General features: G+C 55.8%; 4 protein-coding genes across 4 annotated transcripts; 2 read left to right on the top strand and 2 right to left on the bottom strand.

Moving 5' to 3' along the window:
• Positions 1-416: 416 nt before the first annotated feature.
• On the top strand, positions 417-2,968 carry BESB_080360 (dual specificity phosphatase, catalytic domain-containing protein; the record flags this gene model as incomplete). The annotated part of the gene is made up of 5 exons (XM_029366398.1): positions 417-1,256; positions 1,587-1,639; positions 2,075-2,135; positions 2,500-2,692; positions 2,835-2,968. The coding sequence occupies 5 exons, from the start codon at positions 417-419 to the stop codon at positions 2,966-2,968; spliced, it is 1,281 nt and encodes a 426-aa protein (XP_029217829.1).
• A 2,113-nt stretch (positions 2,969-5,081) lies between these two features.
• BESB_080350 (uncharacterized protein) lies at positions 5,082-9,188 on the bottom strand (the record flags this gene model as incomplete). The annotated part of the gene is made up of 5 exons (XM_029366397.1): positions 5,082-5,397; positions 5,786-5,947; positions 6,372-6,475; positions 6,706-6,772; positions 7,294-9,188. 5 exons carry the CDS (start codon positions 9,186-9,188, stop codon positions 5,082-5,084), a joined length of 2,544 nt encoding a protein of 847 aa, XP_029217828.1.
• A 3,202-nt stretch (positions 9,189-12,390) lies between these two features.
• Positions 12,391-18,721, top strand: BESB_080340 (ubiquitin carboxyl-terminal hydrolase; the record flags this gene model as incomplete). Its single annotated transcript, XM_029366396.1, has 6 exons — positions 12,391-13,684; positions 14,199-14,662; positions 15,382-15,444; positions 16,159-16,548; positions 17,082-17,224; positions 17,602-18,721. The coding sequence occupies 6 exons, from the start codon at positions 12,391-12,393 to the stop codon at positions 18,719-18,721; spliced, it is 3,474 nt and encodes a 1,157-aa protein (XP_029217827.1).
• A 2,628-nt stretch (positions 18,722-21,349) lies between these two features.
• BESB_080330 (putative beta-tubulin) lies at positions 21,350-23,656 on the bottom strand (the record flags this gene model as incomplete). The annotated part of the gene is made up of 4 exons (XM_029366395.1): positions 21,350-21,421; positions 21,543-21,630; positions 21,747-22,840; positions 23,561-23,656. The coding sequence occupies 4 exons, from the start codon at positions 23,654-23,656 to the stop codon at positions 21,350-21,352; spliced, it is 1,350 nt and encodes a 449-aa protein (XP_029217826.1).
• Positions 23,657-25,137: the final 1,481 nt, after the last annotated feature.

The following is a 25,137-nucleotide window of genomic DNA, read 5'->3' as shown; positions in this document are numbered from 1 at the left end:
ACCGAGCCCCAGACAGCGCAGTACTGAGGGATTCCGGTTTCAACGGCACTTTTATATTTGCTTGCCCTCCTGTGTACGTCTTCACAGAGTAAGCGTATGTGATGGCGGCATTGCGCGAGCACACACTGCTGAGTCACAAATGAGGCTCGCGCGTTCTCGCTTTCGTCTGCGCGGTTTGTGTAGAAACGTGACTCACTACGGCCTTCCCGGCGTTGGTGTGCAGGCGATCCGTACGTCGTATCGGCGTGTTCAGCATATTCCAGGCTTTCGGTGCATCTGTGGGGCGCCTTCCTGAGAGACACCCTGTTGGTACGGGGTCGGCGATTGGGCATCAGGTGTCTCTGTCTACTTTGCATTCGTGTTCGCTTCTCATGGGTGACCTGCCCCTCGTGGAGCATCTCGAAAGACGGGCCATAATGATGCGGCTGGACCGGTTGAAGCCGGGTCGCTCTAACCCCGTGTCTGTCAGCTTGGTTGCCCCCTCGTACCCTAGCGCTTCTTTGTCGTCTGTCGCCCCTGTCTCGGTTGGTGATATTTCTGTAAATGGTGCTTTGGAGTCACCGGTAATGCCACCTCATGGCCTCATCGTAGAGCATTCGCAGGTTTCATCGACAATGGCAGGTTCGCGCCTCCCTGCTACCCACCAGGCAATGGACGCTGAGACACTCTCGCTGACTCGGCACGCATTCTCTCGTCAGTCTCAGCGGTGGGGCACCCTAACCGGAGGCCGCGCTGAAGGCAAAGGCTCTTTGGCATCATCACATGGCGGGCGGCCTCCCACGGTTTGCGGATCTTCGGGTCTGCAAAGGCCTGGGCTTTTGTCTTGCGGTTTTCAGCAAATCAACCAGCCGACACGGCCCGCTGCTCTCTCTTCGGATCAAGGGAAACCGCCCGGAGTATCTTCAAACGAGCGTGTGCAGGCGGCTGCCCCGGTGTGGCGTTTGGTCCTGGGTACGCCGGGAAAGCCTTTTACTGTTGAGCGTGCGGCGCGCGGATCCGATGTCCCTGGCACTCTCGTCCCGCCGTGTCCAACAGATGTGTATCCCCCAGGGTTGGTTCCTGCCTTGACGAAAGGAAGCCTTTTTATAGGCTCCTTGAAGCATGCTTTAGATGAGGCGCTTCTGAAAAAACTTGGTGTCAAACTTGTGGTTACAGTGGCGTGGCCGTACGGGGAATGGCCCTCTCACCAGCGCTCTCTCTACTCTCGTCTTAGGATCACCCATATCAATCATCCCCTGTTGGATTCTCCTTCTCAGGTGAGAGGATGTTTGCAGGATAATGTTGTCTGCGGTGGGCGGTGGGTAGAGTAGATGATGTGGCTGCTAGACGATTTTGGCAGCACTGCTCCCGCTCGGGTCAACGGAGAGTGTTGAACTGCTGCTTCACATCCGTTTTTGCGGAATGCGCTTATGGTCGTTGCTGGGAAGAAGCGTGGCCGCCAGGAAGCCCGTACATTTAGTGTGCGGTCGGCGTGCATGTCTAAAAAACGGAGGTGTGGTGAGGGTTGCTTGCATTTCGTGTTGAGGTGTGGTTGAACTTGGTCATCGTGTTGTTCCGTGGCACGCCGTCGCTTGTCTTTGCTTCAGGCGCTCGACTTCGCCCATCTTTCTTTGGCACGAATCCACACTTACCTGTCCAGGTACGCTTCGCTGCCTGTGTCCCTTGGCGTATGCACGTCCAGTCAGGCGCCTGCCTTTGACTGTCGCGTGTTTTGTCTAGTCTGTCTCATCCTGTAATATGCTTTTGGCGAGGGTTTTGCTCGGCAGTGCCTGGAACGAAGTATATATCTCGGAACCCGTAGCAGGCTCAGCACTCACGAGTGTCTGGTGGCGGCTCTCCGGGAAGCATGTGCACGGAACCTCTTCAGCGAGGCTGGGCCGTTAAATGGTGTCCGCACAAAGCCCTGTTTTCATGCAGCTGTTTTGTATGCTTGAAGCAGGGATGTTGGTTCACGCGTGCATTGTCTATTGAGCGTATGTCCATGTGTGTAGCAAGCAATGTTCCGTGGTTTCCACCGTCAACGTATTCTTACATTGTACGCTGCGTTGTCTGTGAGTGACTGCATGTGCTCCAGGGGTGCCACAGTACTCGTTCATTGTGAAAAGGGCATTTCTCGGTCTGCCTCGCTTTGCGCAGTAAGTCCAGGTTTCCGTGGTTACCGCGGATTGAGAACTGCCGGTTCTGGGAGCATTGGCCTAGCGGTGACCTGCCTTCGCCAGGGTTTCCACCCCCCACCTGAAACGTTGCGCTCTTCCAGCATCTGGAGACGATTGGGGTAGGGGAGCTTCAGAAGAAACCGGTGCAGTATGCGGTGCTGCTTGTCTTTGTTGCAGATGAAGTAGAGGGGTTCTTGGTTCCTTGCAGGCATCTAAACGCGTATCTGCCGGGCGTGCTCGCAGAAAGCACGAGCACCTACGTTGTGTTATTATGATAGCCCGCTCGACGCGAGTGACTTAACTCGAGTGGGTCGTTATTTACCATATTTGCGCATCTCTGCAGGCATATCTGATCGTTTACCACGGACACACAGCCAGTTCTGCTTTGGCAGCGATTCGGAAATACCGCCCAATTGCGCGGCCCAATCAAGGCTTCCTTCTACAGCTCCGGCGACTTGAAGACAGCCGCCAGGCAGTAGCAAACGCTCTGCAGGCCAGCCCGATCGCGTCGTCGAGTCGTTCGTCGTCGAGCAGCGGTAAGGAATAGTCACAGTGATGGAAGCGCAGTCAGCAGTTCGAATTGCAGCTGATAACATCACGCAACGTGCGTGTTCTCTGCCATTCACGAACAGATAATGATTTGTTTTGGCTTCGAGTTTGCGGTGCATGTTTCTCCAGCGTTCTGGCCCTCATTTCGCCGCTTCCCCATCTTCCCTTTGCGGTCGGACGGTGCGGATCCCCGGCCCGTGTCGCCTCGCGAGCGAGTAGTGATAATTCAACAGGGTGTACGACGAGGAATATGGGAGAAATGAGAGCCCAGCGGTGGATAGGAGTGGGGCCGGCCTAGGGGCACCGCGGCTGGAGCCTCCCGGTGTTACGTCTGCTTTGCCAGAGTCAGAGAAGGGTTACCACTAGCACAGCGCGTGGAGAGTTTCGGCGTACAATGAAGCAAGCGAATAGCGGTAGAATTGTGGTGTGTAAGTGTGTGATATCGTCTGGTGCGTGGTCGAGCATGAATATTGTTACCTGTTTGCATGTTCCGCAGTCTCGCTTGGGCCACACTGCTGGGGTTCTCAGCAGCGCGTGAAATGGTGTGCGGCGAGAGCGTTTGCCGTTGTTCTGTAACCGCTGTGCTGGATGTGTACTCAGTGCAGTGTCTTCTGCTTGGTCTGCATCATCATATTGAAAAAGACATGGAGCGGATCGGCTTCTCATTTGGGTCTTGTATTGCGCCGGAAGAGGTGTGAAGGCATAACATGATCCATCGACATATCCTGAAGGTATATGTGAATGGTCAAGCTCTGAGATCGGCGCGGTCGCATTGCTGGTCAGGCCCCATTTTCGTGCATCTATGAGTCGTCTATACCGTTGACAGACTAAACCCATGACGACACGCGCAGGCGGTAACAGTCGCAGCAGTCACTTCATGGGAGCGAAGGAAAGGACCTAGGCCGTACGTGGGAATGTCTATGGAGTGATTCGCTCCTCGTGTTTCAAAACAATGCAAAGTACTTATTCCAGCTGCGCAGATTGTATCTGTACTCACGCGGTTGTACTCTGGTATGGCGTATTCACGCAACGGGAAGGTGGGTGCGGTGCAAGGAAAAAGGCTCCCGCGTCCTTTTTATGGTGCTCATGCAAAAGTCGGTTGTCAGGGGAAATTAATTGATAATATCAGCTTTTAAATGCTGCGGCAGGGGACGCCACGTTCGCGTCGGTATCGTTCCTCTAAACGGGTGTATTAGTCCTCGGTCAAAATCTTTTTCCGCGCGGGCATGCGTTACGGAAAGCTGGCAGTGCGTTCTCGCGTAACTTGTGTGCGCAGCACTTGACGGTCGTTTTACCAATAGTTCGGTTTTGTACAAAGGGACACAGTAACGGTTTGAGAGACTCATTTCGAGGGCGCCTTCCTCAGAATACCTGTAGGCACGTCGGTTTTTGTTGATGCTGCCCACGAATGTGGAACGTTTGTAGTATGCTGGGGTTACCAGACAGGGGCACATACGCATTTTTCTCCTCTAAGGTGATTTCCCTCTGAAGTGAGCGTGAGGTACTCTTCTGTCCTGTGTCTATAGAATGTGGATGTGTGTAAGGCAATAGGCATTTGTCGAGTGATTAATGGGGGAGGATGCTGCAGGTACATTTGCTTGCATAGGCGCGCGACAGAGCACTCGGAGCCGTGGTTATTCATCAGTTCTGTAGCGGTGTAGAGGCGCGTGCTGTCACGTGCGTCCCCTGAAGGGGTATGTTCATTTATCTCATCTGTGGAAGAGCAGACAGTTTAGAGGCTTCCAAGATTCTTTCTGTCTAGTGGACTGAGCAGCAGCTGTTGTCTGATGTTGATGCTTCGTATAAACGATGCCACCCGGGTTCGGGACGTCCCTGACCGCGTAGTGTAGAACCCTGATCATGCGTGGCTGGCACTGTTTCTCCTCAAAACACAATCATCGTGACTTATCTATACAGTGTTAGGGCACCATGGGTCAGTTGGGCTGTTGGTTCCGTGTAAAGGGAAACTGTGTATTCGCCAGACGACTGAAGAGTTCCGCTGGACGCGTGTCAAAAGCATATGGTGCGAATTTCGCCGGACGGTATCTTTTGTATACTGAACCGCGAACGACAATGTGGTCGATTTTATCATCTTGGAGGGAGAGTCGAGATGTGGTGTCGTTCCCTTCTGATGCTAGTTTTGAGCAACACGAAACAACGGTTGTTCTAGCGTCGTGTACCAAATTTGTGTGCGCTTGAAGACGACGACACAAAACCGCGCCAGAGTACAGCCGCAAGGCACACGTCCCTACCAATAAAACGTATATTTTTCCAAATACATGTCAAGGTCGGAGTCCGCCCTAAAGTTGATGGTAACGGAGCTGTACTCCTCTTCCTGCCGGCATCCTTGTAGTTAACCGGGTCAGCTGCGGAGGTTTACACCTTGGTCGACGGATGGCGTGTCGTTTGACACGTGGAGCAGGGTCCATTTGTGGTCTGCTGCAAGGTGCTTTCTTCAGACGGCGGGGCTGATGCTTCAACCAGAAAATGCACAGAAGCATCCGGATAGTCTTTACTTTCCATGAGGCTCTCGTATGCCACTATATCCCGGGCCGCTGAGGCTGAAGATGCAGCTGCTGCGTCGCGAGCGGCGAGGAGATAAGGAGGCGGATGTGAATACGAACAGTCAAAATATCCCGGGAACGTGTCTGGGCCGAAGTGCTCATGAGGGAGAAGCCAAAGATCTTCAAGTCTAACCAAATAACACAAACAAACTTGCAGAGGTGCGAAAAAGATCTGAACGCGGCATTCATTTTCGGTGATGGAAAATCTTAAAAGCAGCGGTACTATCGATCAGGGAATATCAGCAGCACGCCGGAATTAACGCCGCATATGTTGAGTTTCCAAGGCACGTAGGTCATAGAAAGCAGCAAAGACACGTCCCTTCAATCGCTTTAGATTTGTTCCTTGACGTTTTTCTCGGCCGCAAAGCGGCGATGTTTACTCATCGAAAACGATCAACGTATTCCCGAAGGCCGGAAAAGGAGGAAATGTCGAGCAACATCGTTCCCACTTTATTGCGGTTCTAAAGTAACGTCTATGAGAATAGTTAACAACTAAATGCTCGCCCAAACTCTCACCTGTACTGGCTCCTCACTGTCCTCGTCATAAGGTGTAGATGAATATGCGCACAACGCGCTATCACCCAGTCGTCGTCGCGACTACTATGACAGTACGCAGCTCGAGAGAGGAAGGGAACCTGAAGCTCGACAATAAGGCGACTCAGCAAGCGGCCTACTCTTCTGAGCGCACAACACCCCAAATACCACAAGAACAGAGATAGAGCCGCCGGTCTCGATACCGCGCCACCTTAGCTGGAGCAGCCCGTGTCAAACATCAGATGTCCAACGTCATCACGGGGCCGAGTTTTGGCAGACACCGTAAGGAGAAACAGCACTCTTCACTCGTGCACAGCTCCCAAAAGCCACTGCGGCATGTTCAGATACTCTGCAAAGCTCGAGATGCGGCTTCGCGTTTCATGCAGAGACAAGTCCGGGAGCACGCTCAACTCGCCAAGAAGTTCTGCTGCTTAAGTCATCTGTGCAACGCCGATACACGTTGTTTCCATTCGGTTGACAACCAGCAGATGGATACCGCGACTTTGAACTAGGCATGGTCTTCCGCAGGGGAGACAGCCCGCGGAAAACGGCAAAAAACCAAGCTTACCGGCAGTGTTCGGGAGTGCGGCCCGTGCCAACAATAGCAAAGCGGGCGACGTCTCTTCGACCGCATGCATCTAAATCGACGACGCGGATGTCCTCCATGTGCTCCTACCAAAACGCCGCAGTACGGAAAGGAAAACACAGCTCACAAAATGAAGACATCAACACCGCAAGAAGACTCCTCACATCCCCGCGTGAAAGGCCACCCGTCTCGTCTCGCTGTGTGTTTGCCAAAGGGAACCAGAACGTAGTCTCCACTTACCTGCCTCATCCACGCTGGAAGCGGAGCGTCGCTCAGCTGCGCCTTTGTGCAGAACAGATGCAGGGGGAGGACGTACCTGTTGGAGAATAGTAACAAATTCTTCCACAGTGGGCATTCTACCCCTTTCTAGTTCGACGGTTTTGCTGAGAAGAAAGCAAGGAAGCGAAAGCCATACCGTGCATGTTCAAGTCTTCGCAAATCGACGCACCAGAGGCGAGTGCTATGTCTTCCTCGATTCAGGCATACGCGTGAGCTTCACCTAGAGCGCTTGAGAGGCAGAACCTTGTTGAGTGGTGATATCAGACACCCCCCGTCAAGCAGGATCAGAGATACACCGCGCAACATGAAACCTCCTTCTCGCAAGGTGGATCTCGGTCAAGCGGGTACTCGCTTAAAGGGCTTAGCGGCAGTTCCGCCGATTCTGGCTGCACGCGCTGAACCGAAACACGAACACACTTCCGTTTGCCGCGCATGAAGCTCCTGCGTGGTGTACTTCGCCCAGGGCTTGGGGCGATGGCGGAAGCGAATACGGCGCAAATACGAGGAAACGCTTTGTCACCGAACAAGAAGAAAACGGAGCCCATGAGTGCGTGCTGGTAGAAGGCGCAGGGGTTGGGGAGATATGTTAGAAATAACTGCAGCGTCATTTTATGGAAACACTCACGCGCGTCTCTGGCCAGTCGCAGGGCTCTCGGCCGGCTGCTGCCAGGCCACGCCCCAGAGATGGTCTTTAGGCGGACGAACGACGGGCTCGCGGAAGAAGGCCCACTCATCATCGACTGCCTCTGTTTCGTCGTCTTCAAATACGTTTGTCTCATGTTCCTGCGAAAGTGGCTCTGACGGCTGTCGTGCCAATTTCTGCTGCTTCTCGTGATAGTACGCCTGAGCGCGCTTGAGCAGCAGCTCTCGGTTGTCGCGGTAGAAACGCTGCGCCGGCGTCAGCTCTTCTTCCTCGCCGTCCTGCTCTTCTGCGCTGGAGTCTTTGGTGTCAAGGCGTTCAGAGACTCCAGACGCATGAGCCACGAGGGCGCTTGGTCTGTCTGCGTGACTTCCAGGCCTTAACTGCCCCGAAACGCGCGGTCGACTCACCACCCCCAGGACGCTCTCGGCGAATGCTGCGTCGCCCATGTACTCCACACGATCATGTCTTGCGGCTCCATCTTCTCGCTCTCCATCGGCGTCTTTGCTAGCGTCGTCGCGCTCGTCGTAGACTCTTGCCAGTGAGCGAGACGCCTCTCCTCCGGGGTCGCCATGCTCCTGTGGACCTTCCGCCAGGAAGCTGTCTCTCTGCGAGGCGGCCGTCGGTTTTTCACGTTCGTGTGAAGCCGTCTGCTCTTCTTCCTCTGGCGCGGATTTGCGCAGCTTTTCCTTCCGTTTTACTGCATGAGGCACGAAGTGAGAGATCGCAGCTTTTACCTCTTCGTCGAGCTGCGCGCGGCTCTTGTTCGGATCTATGGGGACGCGCTGGGAGCCGCCGACCGCCTCGGCGACCGAAGTCGGGGCTTGTGGAGGCGTCAACAGCGTCGCTTCCTCCGCTCGTTCTCCCCACGCGCTAGCCTCTCCTCCGTTTTCCACGTGTGTGGCGTGGTCAGGCGATTCACTGGATGTCGCAGCGGAGCCTCGCTGCCGACAAGAACCGACGATTCCGTGCTCTCGGAGCAACCGCTGCAGCAAGGCTTCTTCGTCTCCCTCCTGTGCTGACGCCGACAGCGGCAGGATACACTCGAGTCGCGTCTCGCGAGGGGAGTCCGAGAACGGCGTCGGGAACACCGCCGAGCGACGCGTAGACGGAGACACGGAAGCAGAAGGCGAAAAGACGGCCGGCGCCGGACTCGAAGGCGCGGACGAAGACGCCGAGGCCGCCGTCGTGGGAGGGTCTAGAGCTGGAGAGCACGTCGGGGCAGTCTGCAGGATGCGGTCGAATCTGCTCTGCACTGACCCCCAGAAGTCCTCGACTCCTTGCATATCTTTCTCCAGTCCTATTCCGGCTTGGCCTCGCGCCTCTCCTGCGCACGTGTGCTGCCCGTCGGCGGCATGACCCCGCGAGGCCGTCTCTGACGTCCTCATCGAGCCGCTGGAGCTAGCTCCAGCCTCAAGCGGGACGGCGTCCTCATCCGCGGGACTGAGCCTTCCCCCAGCTCTTTCCCGGCGCAGTCTCCGCACGCTGTGAGCCTGCCACGGGCTCGCGAACGCCCGCGTCGCCGGATCTGCACAGGACTCTGCGCGAAGAGTCGCCCTCCACGACGGAGAGACAGCGTGCGATAGGGAAAGCTTTAAAAGAGAAGGAGAGACCGGGTCGGAAGACGAAACTGCGAGCGAGGCGGCGCGTAACGGCGTCTCCGCCGAAGAGGCAGAGAAGCGGCGGACACCGGGAAGCACCCCAGAAGGACAAGGGGCTTGAGCGGGCAACGCTTGCCGCAGGAGAGGCTGAGGAGGCCTGAGTCGAGAGGCCGAAGCCCTGCAGAAACGTGACGCTGTCTCCACGCTACTTTGCGAAAATCTGCCACGAGAGCAGAGGGCGCAGCGACCCCACGCATGGGCGCAGGCGCGCAACCGCATTTTTGAAGATCTACCAGGGAGGGAGAACGCGGAATCGGGGCGAAAAGTAGCCCGTGGAAGTCAGTCAAACGCGAGCGCTGGCGGGCAAGAGAGTCAGTGCAAATGGAGACAAAAACACGCCCGCCGAAGGGACTAGGGCGAACGAAAGAGCAAGTCGCGTACCCACGCTAAAACCGGAGGCTTCATCCGAGCCGAAATGAGGAGGCATGGAGAAGAAGGGATGACGGGAAAAAGAGAAATCCTAAACACGAGGTGACGCTCTCCTGGGGCTGCCTGCGCATCTGTTTCGCAAGCGAGCAACGCAGTGGGTGAACTCCTCGAGCACCTCAGGCGCGTTTGTGTCCCCCCTTCCTCCCCGAAAACAAAAAACAACTCAGAAAACGCAAAGGAAGGATTTAAGGCGAGCAAGATGTCACGGCGTCAACACGCTGAAACCGAAGAAGGAGGAGACAGGAGTCGACGCCGGGCTCCCGTGCTGTGATGTCTCTGCGCACATCCGTGCGAGCGAAACGGTCAACGAGATGCTTGTCTGTCTGCACGGTCGCGCACGCATGGAATTTTTGCAGGGATGGAGGTGGCGGCGACGAAGCGCAAGGGAACGCAGTCTGTTTTGCCCGCACTTCGTTTCATAGACGCCCTGCAGAGGCCACAGCAAGCCTCCTCCTCCGGTACACAAGTTTGATGCATTGTTATACGGTGGCAAGCGTCGGGTACCGGGGGGACTCTTTCAGGGTCACTGGGGTGGCATGAGGCCGTGCACTGCGGCACATCCGAGAGCAATTCTCTCACAACTTCATCCTCAGAGTGACCTCAAAAGCTTATCGCAGACATCTGCCGCGGAAATTCCAGTCAGTTAGCAGCTTACCCCGTGCCACTTGGTGACGGGGAGAATGTGCGAGAGCCGACCCATGTGTACCATGGAAAGGGGCTTCCAAGAACGAGAGCCCTGGTTAACGCGTCTGGCTGCCGTGTGTCTGGTACACCAGCTCGCATTTAGAGGACGAGAGCCATGCTCTCATTCGTGCGCAGTCGCGCCAGAACGAATCAGCGACGCGTTTCCGCAGCTCGGCAGCTGAGTCAAATGCGCACCCCCCCCGGAGGCGTCGAGAGCTGATCGAGCCCGTACAAGCGGGTCCAAGGAACCGTCTTATGCAGCGTCTGCGATGGCCAGGATGTGGTAGCCTCAATGCAACAGCTCCCTGCTGTTGAAGGCGGTGGAACGGGTTTAACCACAGGGGCGGTGGTGTGTCGGTCGTGGATGCGGGACACTGCAGATAGGAAGTGCCAGCAGAGACTTCAGCGCGGCTTCCCGGGGGTGCCAGGACGGATATCCCAGAAATGGTGGCAGGCGCGCAGCGCGGTGACCGCTTACTGTCTGTTCGAGCGCTTTTTTTAGGTTCGGTGAGTCTATCCTTCGCCTGAGGCCGCACTTTCTGAGGGGGGTATGACCATGGCAGGCGCACCATCATGGTAGAGTCCTTAGAACGCGTTGTACGGAGCTACGCAGAAGGGCTGCGCACGCTGAGATCATCCTTGCATATGGTCGCCTTCCAAGGCCCGGCAACCGGTGTGGCGCGCGGTCAACTGTATGAACCGGCCGATGCAGGAACACCTCCTCCGTTTACCAAGGTAGAGTCAATGGTCATGGGCTGCTAGTCAATCAGGAATCCCTCTTTACGCCTCAAGACACGAGGAATACACTTGTTGCACATGTATGCAGCGTCTGATTGCTGTCATGGTGCCACGTGGACAGTCCAGGCAAGGGGCTTCCTGCAGACGAGCTCTGGTTTCAACGCGTTGTCGGGGCCAGTGGCACAGTGGGCTGGATGTATCTGCATGCGTACCTGTTTTGGGACATGCGTGAGCCCTTGTTCGTGACCTATATATAGCAGGATATATATACACAAATGCCCCTCTGTGTATACTCGTCGTCACCTGGCTGTAGACGACGTAGGGGACTACCGTGTTCGAAAGCAGCATGGTGTGGTCAACGCATGAACCGGTATGATGTATTTGCAAGTGATTACGTTGGGTCCATCTCATCTGCTGGGTTTTAGCATGTAAACGGCATTTCGTGTTGAATTTAGTTCGCGTGTGGACTGAAATGGAAGTCCCGCAGTGCCGTTCGCTCGTGTGCCGCGCTCGTAGGAGAGCAAAAGTCCGTTCACGTGCGCACGCTGGCACGGTGGCGGGTTGTTTGTGTTTTCGTCGCAGACAGCGAGCATGTGGCTGGCAGTTGAGCCGGAGCGCCGGAGGTCATTTTCGTCGCATTCAACGTGAAACTAACCCGTGGTCCGGGTAGAAATTCTTGAAATAGGCAGCTGCTTTCTAGGCTGGTGTAAGTACTTGAGAGCGGAGGCCTCGACGTCGTCGGGAGCTTCATGCAACTCAAGCGTGTCTCTGCTCCCGCGCTCGACATGCCAACGCGAGGCAGTATCGACGCTCGTATGGGCAGTGTGCATGTGATGAGGGGGCAGGACAGTTTGACCTTTGCCGGTGGACAACTGCGGATGGGAATCCCAAGCTACGTAAGCCCGAAGGGAAGTGAGAAGACCTGTTTTCTACTGCGTATTCATACTTCATTTCCTGGGTGGTCGAGGCCACCGATTCTGCCGCGGCTGCCCGCGGAACGATCTGTTCGTAGGGCCCCTCGCGTGTAGCACTGGCGGCACGTTTTTGTCTCGTCTTGAGTTTTTTTCTTCCTTTTTCTCTCTCCAAACGAAAAACGGAGGTCTCTTCAGTTTCAGTTCAGTGCCTCCTCTTCGGAACTCTGTTTTCGTCGCCGTCCGCTGAATCGTGCTCGTCTTCGCAGCGCTCTGTGAGGGTATCAGCCGTGGGACACACCAGGGGTTTTTTTGAAGCAGAGAGCGACCAAGCATCTGTGGAAGTCTTTCTCCCCCGCGAACTGAGCTGAAGAACTGAGCCCTTCCTGGAGCTCGTGCGTCCACGTTTCGCTTTTCGCCTTTCACTCTGCGGGAATCGCAAGCTTTCCGCACGAAGCAGGCACACTCGGTGAAGCGTGAGAACACAACTCGTCTTCCCGACCAGAGTCTCGAATCCCTCTCTCGCTATCTCCTCTTCGCGCCGAGAGGCCCCCGAAGCACAGCTGGACATGTTGAACGCCAGTCGAGCGACGAAACCGAGGCACACCGGTTGACTTGCGCAGGCGAAGGATCGACTCTTCTTTCCCGTCTCCCCAGCCATGGCGCCTGAGGCAGGGGAGCCTGTCTCTTCCGCCTTATGTGCCCCGGCATCGCTGCCTTCAGAAGGTCATGGAGACCCGTGTTCGGGCGAAGGCGAGTGGCTCCAACAGCGGCGAGGCCGCGCAGGGAGGAAAGGCGCGAAGAATCATCCGAATGAGAGACCGCGAGCGGAAGGCGGTGCAGATTCTTACCCCTCGCGACCCGACAAGGGCGGTTACCGGCACGTGCTCCCGCCGAGGGGAGCGCAGAGACAGAACGCCTTCGGACAGTCTGTTGTTCCTTCTAGGAGTGGAAGGGACTTAGCTGCGTCTAAACGGGGAGGCGCGCCCGCGAATCACGCGCCAGCAAACGGGCGACAGGCCCTGCTGCGGTCTGAAGCCGGGGCTACGCAGAGAGGCGCTACAGGGCGTCATAGAAGAGCCGAGGACGTCCATCGTTCCGCAGGCGCCTCCGCTCTCTCGTCTCCTTTCACCGTCTCCTCGCCTGCCTCGGCGCACACTCCCAAGGCAAGGCGGCAGACGAGCAGCAGATCGTTTCCCGGCACACGCGGCGGGCCCCCGGGGACGACGCCTCCGGACACCAACCACGACGAGGGTTTGGGTAAGGGCGGCGAATCCGCGACGGAACGTCGTCCGCCTTCGTTTTCTGGATGGGACAGAGGCGCCGAGACTGTGAGCTCGACTGAGGCGTCGCCGGGAGAAGCCGCGCGAAGGTCTGGCGCGCAGCTCTCCGCTTCGGGGGCTTTCTCGGCGGTCTCGTGCGCTGGACAGAAAAAGTTTTGCCAGCAGACTCCCATTCAAGTGGATAGCCCTTCGCAGGCGTCGAATTTCGTACATTGCTCCTCCGTGTGGGGGAAAGGCGATCACAGGCCTGCCGGGAGCCCCGCTAGCGGCGCGGCTGGCGAGCTTTCGTGCAGCGCGTCCCGCGAGGGCGACTCGCGTACAGGTTCGAGGCGGCAGGGGCAGCCGGGCGGCGACTCCACGAACTCGTGGGCGCAGCGGCTCGCGAGTTCAAACGCGAAGCTGAAGCCCGCGCATGCCGCAAGCGAGTTGGCTGGGCACGGCTGCGATGGAAGGCCAGCGCGAAGTCTGGGCGGCGACGCGGAGGCGGGCGAGAGAGGGGCACCGGGTGGGAGAACGCAGACGCCCGCTGATCGTGAGGAGACGTCCGCTCGACGGCGGGGGGCCGCCGCTCCCGCAGAGGGCGCGGGCAATCGCCGAAGGGGATCTGCGCCCCCTGGCGGTCCCGGCGCGCCCGGCTCCCCTGCGGCTTCGGCTGCGAGCTCCTCGGCCTGTAAGTCTGTCTGTATGTCTGAGGGCGGGTGCGCCCAGTGGAGCTGCGCGAGGACCCGCTCTCCACGGTGAGGCACGGGGCAAGACCGCGAAAAGGGGATGACTCATGTGCGCCTTCGCCGAGCTGCCTGAATCATCCGCGGCTGCGAGGTGTTCAATGCGTGCTGCAAAGTTAAGTGCGCACCTTGAGTGAGGCTCCAACCCCCGCACGAAGCAGTCACCGTCCACGATGTATTTTTCCGTCGGAAGATCGAGCTGTGGAGTTCTCGTTCCTGCACACGCCGAGTCGCGACGCCCGCGGGCAGTCGCGCGGGGGGTCTCAAACACGGGGGGCAGTTTTCTGTGTGTTGCCCCTGCTTCGTCGCATCGCGTGATAGAGAACGTGTCCGGACTCCTGGAAAACTGAAGATGACTCTGGCTGTGAGATCCGCGTGCAAAAGTCTTGCGCTTCTTGTTTCGGGACTGCACAGTTCGGTGCATGTGTTCCCTGTCGATGGTATCTCTGTGTCCCGCAGGCTGCGCGGAGACGCACCACGAGGGAAGGCCGAGCGCCAGTGAGAAGTCTCGAGGCTCGCGGGTGGCGCTCGCTTGGGGAGACACTGACCCTCTGGTCGGGGGCGACAAGGTCGAAACGGAGAGCTCGAGTTCTTCGCGGCAGCCCGGTGAACGCCCTCTTCACGCAGTGCATGCGGCGAGCGAAGATGTCCTGCCACACGTTTCCTCCTCGTCGTCGAGGAGCGAGGCCGACCTGAGCAAGAGCCACGCAGGGGGGGAGGCTGGGCAAGCGAAACCGCGCGCAGAGCAAGGGAGCGAAGGAGATGTGGGGAGTGGAGGGCGCGAGAAGGACAAGCGAGAGGAAAAGGAGGCAGGCGCGCCGACCAGGGATGAAGGCGCAGAAAGCGAAAACGAGGAAGGCGTTGGCCGGTCGCCTGACGGGCACTGCTTGATCAGTGCGGTCATCGACAGAGTCGCAGCCCTGGTGAGCGACCGATTTGACTGAGGGGTGGCGAAATGTTTGGGTAAATGGGCATCGCTGTCTTCAGAGCTTCAGCAGACGGGAACAGGCACAGGGAGTTAAACGTGTAGGGTATGAGGCGGCATACTCCTCCTGTCACGATGTAATTCAAGTCTGACTCGCGTGGACGCGTACACACCTGCTTCCCCGGAGCGCGGAGTAATCAGCACGACGTGTGTATGTACTGGACAACTTACTTCACGGTGGCGTTACGCGTTTGTGAGAAGGTAAAGTGCGTGGAGTCCTGTACCTGGCAGTGTGCAGTACTTCGGATGGGCGCATGTTCCGGTAGCCGTCAACAGCGTCGGTTATGTTTTAGGTGGACTATATGGATTCGTGTTGTCGCCCATCTGGACAGCGGGCGAAACTACCTCTCAGATGCTAGATAATCAGTAGCAGCCGACTCGAAGCGGTAATCTCTGCGACATGATTTTTTTCGAACGCCGGAGCATCGGGGGTGAGTGTCATTTTAGTCTCGTCTGCTTTGTCGAAAACTTCCACAGGGCGGCGTGGTTGCTCGTGGTTGCCAGCATTCGTGTCTCTCTGTGTGTATGCGCTCCACGGGGTACTTCTGCAGATGTGCATATATGTATATACATATATACACATATAAGCAGTAATGTGTCAAGGTCAAGGCATGCGTGTTCTGTTTGTCGCCTGCGCGGTGTGGTGTTTCGATCCAGAAGGAACGGACAGCGCAGAGATGGGACGAAGACAGCCAACCTTTTCCCGAGTTATCGCTGGAGGTGCGTGCGCGCGATTTCGCGCGCTGAGCACTTTTCTCTAGGCAGACACAAAAACAATCGCAACATCGGGAGGGGCGCGGAAAGAAGGCAACTTTTGCGCAACGTGGCAGTTTCATATAATTGAATCAGATTCGCGCAATGGCGGGGCAACAGGTCGCCTCAAACATGGAAAGCGCACATTGAGGTGGCGCAGAAATCTCGTGAGCGACGCCGTTAATCCAGACACAGCCTCCGACGTCACCATACAATGCTGCCCTCTTTGCATTACCGAGTGTATTTGCTTTGTTTTTAGACGCACTGCAGTCAAAGCCGGGAAGGACACGGCGTGTGTGTTCATGATTGATCAGCTAGCGGATTTATTTCATACATGTGTGAAGCCTGCGTTTTCACTTCGTTGATATGTTAGCTCTTGTTATTATCGCGGCCGGCTACGTTGCCCTACTAGAGTTTGTCTGCGTGAAGGAGGCAGAGAAACGTTTCCACCTGTCTCGATAATGGGAATATGAACAGCAGCTGACTCATTCGCCCAGTTCTGGATGCATGCACAAGGAGCCAGCTTGAGGGTGCCCTGTGAGGATCCAGGACTACTATTCTTTTTGCGAGTTTGTTCCTCTTCGTGGGCGTCGGGAGGCCTGAGAACTCGAATTCTTCTATATGTGGCAACCAACCTTCGTAAATGTCTGTAACACTTCTTTTGTGCGGTTTCGCATGCAGCTCGTTGCGACAGCATTCCCGTCTTTCGTTCAGCGCGGTCTGCTGAACTTGCACAATAACTGCTACATGAACGCCGTCATCCAGGCGCTCCTTCCCGTTCTCCTTCCTCTGTGGAAGCCGCTTCTCTCCTCTTTGTCTGCGGCAGGCGAGGTGGAGACGGCGCAAGAGGGGGTCGCGCCTCTTCCCTTCTGGCGCAGTCTCTCTCGCGCAGTGAGGGTTTTCCTGGACTCTCGGGGTTCATCGGCGTACGCCGCGGGGGATATCGGCGGCATCTTCCAAAACATCATCTGTGGTGGCGGAGGAGGCGGCCTCGTCTGGGGACAGCAAGCCGACGCCTCCGAGTTCCTCCTTCTCCTCTTCAACGGGCTCCACGACGAATGTAAATGGATGGTAAGGGCACTGGGTTTGGTCTGAGGCACGTGTCTGTTCACAAAAAGAAACATCTAAGCATATTGTCCAGCTTGCATGCGGAGACGGATCGCGGGTGACCGTCGCAGGCAGATGTCCTTCTTCTGTCCCGTCGAGGTAAGTCGTCCAGCGGCCGTGCATGGCGGAGTGCTTTGAAGTAACGCCGCGGTGTCAGCGGGGCTTTGTGCACACCCGGTGTGAGTTGCCGTTTGTGTTAGTTTTTGGGGAGGGGAAACGCATACTTGCCGAACACGAAGTTCGGGCGTGGTGTGCTGGCTCTTCATGTAAGCAGTGTCCCTGCGGATGCGACTGATTCTCTGTATTTTTTCAGTGTCAGCAAAATGGAAAGCGCTTGCGGTTTCTCGGCGGCAAGCAAAAAGTCAGGGCTAGGTTCTTTGTTCGTGTCACAGCGCTCCGCGCAGAGCCCTGTTGACAACGCAAATGCTGCTGTTCTGAAACGTGCTTTGCGTCGTCATTGGCATGTTTTTCCTACGCGTGGCGGTCTTATTCTTCAGCAAAGTCTCGGAAAATCTGGCGATCTTTCGAGATCGTGTGGAGCCCAAGACGACGGAGATGACGGCTTCGTTGAGGTCGGCAAGAACAACAAGGAAATCAAAGCACGCGTCGTCGGCAGTGAGGAGGACTCACTCCTATATCGGTGAGGATGCATGCTTGTAGTAACCTCTGGCTTTTCGTCTGGGCTGGAGCCAGTTGTTCATTCATCGGGTGACGCTGATGCGTCGCATTGGTTCACTGTGTCCATTTTTTTCTTGGAAAGTTGCACGGCGTCCACTATCGGGCTTCCTGTCCCGGTACGCGCGAACTGAGATTTGTGTTTACCCTGCAGAGCTAGCGTCCCGAAGAGAAGCAGAGCTGAGTGGGAGGAAAGGCTTCTTAGCGACGGGTCCACGTGGCGAATTAAGTTAGGAGAGGGCGTCCCTCTTTCCGTCGCCTTCGCAGCTTTCGTTCTTTTCCATGCCGCCTGGACACTGGGAGGTTGTGCACCTCCTGCCTTTTGTCGACTCTCGTTTTCAGACTTTTTGGGGGCCGTCTACGAGAGTGTTCAGTGGACCCGCGGACAGGATCGAAGCTCAGCGAACGGAAGGAGTTCTTTCTTTTTCTCTCTTGCACCGTCCTGCCGCATCTCCGCACGCTGGAGGCCGTCCTCGATGCGCATTTTGCTGACCAAGAAGTCGAGCCGGCAGATGGCACAGGAGCCAGCGGGAGTGACGGGGGAGCTGGCAGAGGCCGGCGTAAGGGAAAAGACGGAGAACAGGGCGGACTGAAGAAGGGCACACGGCCGAAGCATCGGCTTCAGACGCAGATTGAGGTGCCGCCTCCTGTTCTCGTTATCATTCTTCAAAGATTTTGTTTCGACCGGAAGAGACAGCGGGCTTCGAAGGTCTCTCATCCTGTTGGCTTTGCGGAAACGCTCGTTTTGCGGCCCTCTTGGTGTGTGTGTTCCCCGGAGAACCTCAGGAAGACAGCCAGTGGGCAGCTCCCTACGGCGAAAGAAGCCGCGCTCTGTTTTTCTGCAGGCGGAGGCGCAGACTGCGCTCGCGGGGCACAAGACGAAGGGAAGGGCGTAGCAGCCGATGCCTCGGAGCCGGAAGCTTCGGAACGTGAGGAAGGTCACCAAAGCCTCTTATCTCTGGAGCAAAGGACGTATGACCTCGTAGGGGTCGTATCACACAAAGGGTTACTGATGAACGCAGGTCACTACACGGCAGCAAGTCGTCTGCCGTCATCGCTCTGTACACCACTCTTGGAGAGGAGGGGCAGTGCACCTTGCCGCAGTGCCGGAAAAGCAAATGTCCCGTCTGTCTGGAAAGGAGACAATGCATGGACCGCAGCGAAAGTGGGAGATTGGCCAAGTAACGAAACAAAAAAGGAAGAAGCACACCTTGAGAGGACTCGTGGAGCAAACAACCTCGAGGCTGAGAAAGAGCGGAAGATACAAGAAGGGACATCATGGGTTTTGTCCGATGATACGTCGTGTCAGCTACGTTCTTTTGGGGCAGTGCAGGATATGGAAGGGCACTATGTTCTTATATTTGTAAACCGCAGCTGGAAAGTGAGTGCAGACCCCGCATGTTCATTTGAACGAGCTAGGAGGTTTGAGCCACCGAGTGAAAGATGTAAAGAACGCGTGTAACGCATTGAGGGCCCCCCAGAATACAAAAGACAACGCAGAGGCTGAGGTCGTGTGACACGGGACTGTGCGGCGCGTACATTTTTGCTCAGCAAGCTCCACCGCCGTGTTGGGCAGATACACTATTTTCCCGGTTGGATTTCTGTGGTTTTAGCAGGAGCCTTCAACGCAGGCTGCCGTGTTCGTGGAGAAACACTCATGCTTGTATCAGGGATGCGCATTATGTTGATGTTGCGGCAGGCTGTAGCATTGTGCAGTGTTTTGTGGTCTGCGAAGGTATCGTGTGTATGGTCAGACAGGCGGGATGCTCCGCCTTGGCAGAGCAGCAGGCTTTTTCTCCCCTCTTAATTCTTACGATTCTCATTCGAAGGGTGAACTACACGTGTTCCACGTGCTGAGTAGCTCACAAGCACTAGCGTATATGTCATTCTGAGACCCACCTAGACACATGAAGCCGAGCAGCCACCTTTGCACCACACGATTGACATGCGCAAGAGATGGCTACAAAGTGGGGGCTGCTTAGACTTGAGCCAGACGCGACTTCTAACACAAGCTCACTTCCGCTTTTTGTCAAGGGGCTGACGAGCCACATCTAGAACGTCGCCATATATGGACTTCGAATTGACACATTCGCTGATGTGATCGGTTTATGAGCGCGAATGGGTGGTACGGTGGTTGTGGACGAAGGCACATTTCGAAATACCTGACGCACAGAGAACCAACCTGCCATAGAAGCGGCCGCCTTCGTGGAACTACACACGCATATGTTCGTTGGCGTTCTTCCGGTCGTACAGTAGAGGCAAATCCTACGGAGGAAGAAAGGCAGGAGTGATTTCCGCACAAGTTCTGCATCTGCTAAGGGGAGTTTACTGGTTTCTTGCACCCGCAGGTGGGTGGTGAAAACATCGGATGCATCAATTGTTGTCTATCGATTTTCTTCTCCGTCCACTACAGTGTCTAGTGTCAGCCGTTGTTTCCCGGTACTGCCGGCGGCATAGTTGCGTAACCTCTCGTACGGGGATACTTCATCTGTAGAGTGACTGGCTGTCATAGTGATTCCCTCCTTTTCCCTCCTTGCGCACTAAGCTACGAGGAACGTGATGAGGGCGCAGGCAAGTGGCGGCGCACAGCTGTAATCCTGTTGCGAAGGTAGAAGTACCCGGAGAATGGAGGCCCCCTTATCTAATGTGACACACAAGAACGTGTGCGTGTGGGTTACCTCCGCGCGAGGGTCCCCGACACGAGGAGTGCGTTACGGATTTTCTCTCAGATCTGAAAAAAAATGGTCAGTTTCTGTGATTCAATTCGGAGAGCGGCTACCTCAAAGGGTCTCGCCAGATATATACTAGCAGATACCGCATGCCTGCCAAGGGTCGGATTCCACTGAAGTAAACGTTGCCTGAGGCGACCCCTCCTGTCATAGCTGCCCGCATTGCTACGGGCGAGTCTGGCACTATACATGTGACGACTTGGCGCATAAAGCTGTTCTCTCTTAATCTCAGCGCCGAGGCGTGTGTTACCGCCACTTTCCGAACTAGACAGATGTTGCACGATGAGGTTGATCTTTTGAGACGTGGTCGACTCGATTCAATGAAACGTCAACGGGCTTGCATGGCTTGGAAAACAGTGGTAAACAGCTTGTTGTCGCCTCCGAACGTCACAAAGGTGCTTATAAGTCATTCCCGTCGCCCGTTTCCCCGCCCGCCTACGTAGAGTACGTCTATCCTGTGCAGTAGATGCGGCTTCGCGGTGAAGACGTTTGCAGAAGCTCTGGCTCTCATTTTGATTCGCTATCTCGGAGACTTGAAGTGTTTCGCAGCTGTATCTCAAGCATCAGCAAGGGTGGCTCTCGCACGCATCGCCTAGCCTGCACGTCTGCTTATAGTAGCCACTTCGTTCTGTGAATCTTTCTCACTGTTTTAATTTTGAATCTAAAACAGTATTAAGTTCCTGTCACATGAAACAACACTTCATCCTGTTGAGGTTTTGAGCTTGAGGGACAGTTATTTGGAGTTATAGTGACCGCGTTGACTATTCTTCGTAGCGGCGGAAAGTGCCATGCTTGGCAACTGCTGGCTCCCTTCAAGTGCAGTGGTGGATGCCACCTCAAAAAAGACCAGACATTTGGCGCGTCGCGTATGTGATACTAAGAGAGCCACAGCCCATTTAATACTGGTCCCATGGAATACTCCGTAATTCAAGCACCTGTGCGTATGTATCCCGCAGTCGTGTCTGAAAAGCTCTGTCTGAAGTCTGTGTATGCTGTGGTCACGACTGCGCAAATTCGCTCACAACACTGTAGTGCTCTCTTGGCAGAAATTCTGCTCATTCAACAGGGGAAGCAAGGGATCGGTGGCGCTGTTCAAAGAAGTTTGGGAAGAAGCGTTTCTTCGAGAAGGTGGTGCTTCAGTGATACTTCTTCATGATATTCCACGCATATGACAAAGTTCCACCTCAAAAGCATACGATTGACAAACTCTCCTCTGTTATGAGCTTGAAGTCAAAAAATGATTTGATTCATCGAATGCGCAACAAGTCAAACTCTCATGTTCCCTGCTAAAAAACAAAGGTTTTTCATCATACATGAAAACGACGTGGCCGTCTCCCTATATCTGCAAAACAGGCGTTTGCTTATGCTTCGCCCTCGGCATCCATGGCACCTTCTTCTTCCTCAAACTCTCCTTCCTCCTCCGCGGTAGCGTCCTGTAGACACGAATACACATACGCACGTACGTATGATTAGAATTGTCCCCTGTAGCTTAGAATGAAATTCACCAAATTACTCTCAGGTGTGCCGCTGCCTGAACTTAGTTCGCGGTCTTACCTGGTACTGCTGATATTCGGAAACCAGGTCGTTCATGTTCGACTCGGCCTCAGTGAACTCCATCTCGTCCATACCCTCGCCGGTGTACCTGTTTGCGCCACAGATCCACATCGTATGACTCATTCAGGCACAAGAAGTGTATGCACGGTGCTGGAGACCCGATACTAAGCACGGCGTGCATGATAGCGAGTGGGCACTACTCACCAGTGAAGGAAAGCCTTGCGCCTGAACATGGCAGTGAACTGCTCGGAAACGCGCTTGAACATCTCTTGGATGGCGGTGCTGTTTCCAACGAATGTGACACTCATCTTGAGACCCTTGGGCGGGATATCGCAGACAGCACTCTTCATGTTGTTGGGGATCCACTCGACGAAGTAGGACGAGTTCTTGTTCTGAACGTTGAGCATCTGCTCGTCTACCTCCTTGGTGGACATGCGGCCACGGAAGAGGGCGCAGGCGGTGAGGTAGCGGCCGTGGCGGGGGTCGGAGGCGCACATCATGTTCTTGGCGTCGAACATCTGCTGGGTCAGCTCCGGGACAGTCAGAGCGCGGTACTGCTGAGAGCCACGCGACGTCAGGGGCGCAAAGCCAATAAGGAAGAAATGGAGACGCGGGAACGGGATCAGGTTGACAGCCAACTTTCTCAAGTCGCTGTTGAGCTGACCCGGGAAACGTAGAGAGCACGTGACACCGCTCATGGCGGCAGACACAAGATGGTTCAGGTCGCCGTAAGTGGGGGTGGTGAGCTTGAGCGTGCGGAAGCAAATATCGTATAAGGCCTCGTTGTCGATGACCTGGACCTCATCGGCATTCTCAACCAGTTGGTGCACTGACAACGTCGCGTTGTAGGGCTCCACAACAGTGTCCGAGACCTTGGGAGACGGGAAAACAGAAAAGGTTTCCATGATACGGTCGGGGTACTCCTCACGGACTTTGCTGATGAGCAAGGTACCCATGCCCGAACCAGTACCGCCACCGAGACTGTGGGTGATCTGGAAGCCCTGCAAGCAGTCGCAGCCCTCAGCCTCTTTGCGGACGACGTCCAGCACACTGTCGATGAGCTCGGCACCCTCGGTGTAGTGACCCTTGGCCCAGTTGTTTCCTGCACCGGTCTGTCCGAAGACAAAGTTGTCCGGGCGGAAGAGCTGGCCGAAAGGACCGGCGCGCACGCTGTCCATGGTGCCGGGCTCAAGATCCATCAGGATCGCACGGGGCACGAAGCGGCCTCCAGTGGCTTCATTGTAGAAGACGTTGATTCTCTCCAGCTGCAAGTCGCTGTCTCCCGTGTACGTGCCAGTCTGCATTTGTTGACAAGACAGACAAAACACGCAAACAAACGAAATGCAGAGCACGTGCCAGCCACAAGCGCCCGCCCAGCGGAACACGTGGCACCCAACCACAACCGCTGTCCGCCTTGCAGACAGAACCACTAGGACTATCCGTACTCTAGAGCCCAAGGACACAATTCCGAACGTTCGGAAGGCATAAGACACCATAGCATATTCGCCGCTGAATGGCGCTGTGAGACGGCCGACAGCCAATACCCGGCAGGACACAGCAAGCCCTTCCTGCACCACGCGACGAACGCGGTGCCGGTTCCCAACACATGGATTTCTAAAACGGCGTGAAACAGTGATAATGAAATTTGAGGTGGGCTCAAATAACTGCACGAGGCCGGGGGAAGACTCAGGGGATGCTTTGCGCGTGGCACAAGGCACGGCCAGGTGAATGGCTACGAGCCTGCCTCTCGCAAATTTCTGGCCCAGCACTGTGCACCGGTGCTGTTCAGTTTGTCCAGAGCGAGAAAACGTCTTGAGAAATGGGCAGAAATCACTGAGACAAATTTTCATTGGCAGTCACTGCCGAAAATCGCACGCAGCAAGCGTTCAGTCGCTCGTGCGTCAGGCCGCATCTGGACCTCTGGTTTGCCTCGGGCAGATTCCTATACAGTGGAACCAGCTGGGAGCCAGAGCACGAAAAACGCAGGAAATTGGAAAAACGGCCAAGCGATTATTTACCGGGTCGACGCCGTGCTCGTCGGAGATGACTTCCCAGAACTTTGCGCCGATCTGGTTGCCGCACTGGCCGGCCTGGATGTGGACGATCTCACGCATTTTGACGAAGGGTAGTAGGACAGAAGACAAGGCAGCTCAGAAGAAGCAGCAAGGCGCGTACGGGCGCGCAGCTTGAATTCCACACAAAAGACGGCGCGCGTTTACGAAAAACAGGAAATCCAAGAAAAAAGACGATGTGTTACGTTTTTGCCGACGCAGTGACCCGTTTGGAAAAAACACTGCACCCCGGCCCCGGCTCAGATTCGCAGAGGACAGAAAGAGGGACCGCGCAAGATGCGCGCACGCTCAGATGACAACGATGCGGACGCGTTCCACAGGTTCGGCCTTGCGCGCGCGCCTGCGGCTGGGACGGCTGACTGTCCTGAAGAAAAGTTTGGACCAGCGTAGATGAACGCGTGCGCGGCCTTACGCGACGAGCTCCGGCAACAGTCGTCCTGCCGTCAGCAAAGACAACTGGTTGCAGCGGGGCACAGACGCTCCTTCGAGACAGCAGCATAAGCAGCATCGGAAGGAAACGAACCTGATTCACACACACACACACAGCAAAGACAGTAAAATAACCCCATAGAGGTTGCCGCCACTACCATGCGGTGTATCTGCGACTTTCTCGATTTGGAAAAATATTTTTTCCGCGAGACCAGCTCTTTTTGTGCCGCGCAAGTGGAGCTGCGATGCTTTTGGTCCACCAGCAGAAGCGCGGGGAAACCCCAAATGTCTTTCAGGCTGCCGGTTCAAGCGAGCATCACGAACACTGACAGAAGCGTTGTCTCGCCTCCGCCGATCAAGACAGCAGACTGCATCTTTCTGTTTGCTGTGGAACGGCGTCTTGCGATACCTATTGACCCTTGGCACGCGCTCTGAATGCCAACGAGCTGTCCCGGGTTGGCTTTGCCACCCGCTAAGCCCCTCTGACCGCTTCCACTGGTTGCAAATCTGTCTGACAGCGTCTTCGTGGCACGAGCTGAATTCGCGACAGAGTCGTTCAATTTAGACTACCGGACAGCAGGATTGTGTGTTTATACAGAGGTACGAATGACGGTTGTGGCAGTGTGGCAATTATCCAGGGAAGGAGCACGCGGATAGATACAGAGCTGAGCGTCAGCCCTAATTTCAAATTAATCCTAGTCAGTCCGCCATGGTCGTTCAGTTGTGATCAACCCAGTGGGTTTCATGGCCACCGAACTTGCATATGATATCAGAAGGAATTCGAAAAGCTCTCGTTCTACTGTAGTGTGCGAGTGCGCAATCATGCGAGTCACAATAGCGCTCCCTACAGATGGTAGGCTGTGCCTGTGCACCAGTTAGCTTCGCGAGGCTGTTCCCTACCACGAACAGCAGGCGACCTGCCATATCCCTTTGGCAGCAATGAGGCCGCCGACATGTCACATCGCAAGAGAACTGGCTTGTGACAGGGTTTTGCGTGGTAGCACCAGAGGAGGAGTCTTTGATCATAACGTGTCCCCCCCTCCCTCCTGCCACATGTCTACCCCTAGCACTGTCCCGTTACTGCTTGTAGCAGT

The sequence above is a fragment of the Besnoitia besnoiti genome, chromosome VII (assembly GCF_002563875.1).
Source record: "Besnoitia besnoiti strain Bb-Ger1 chromosome VII, whole genome shotgun sequence".
NCBI lineage: Eukaryota > Apicomplexa > Conoidasida > Eucoccidiorida > Sarcocystidae > Besnoitia > Besnoitia besnoiti.
The sequence above is the reverse complement of the archived record's forward strand: the minus strand, read 5'-3'. Positions and strand labels throughout refer to the sequence as shown.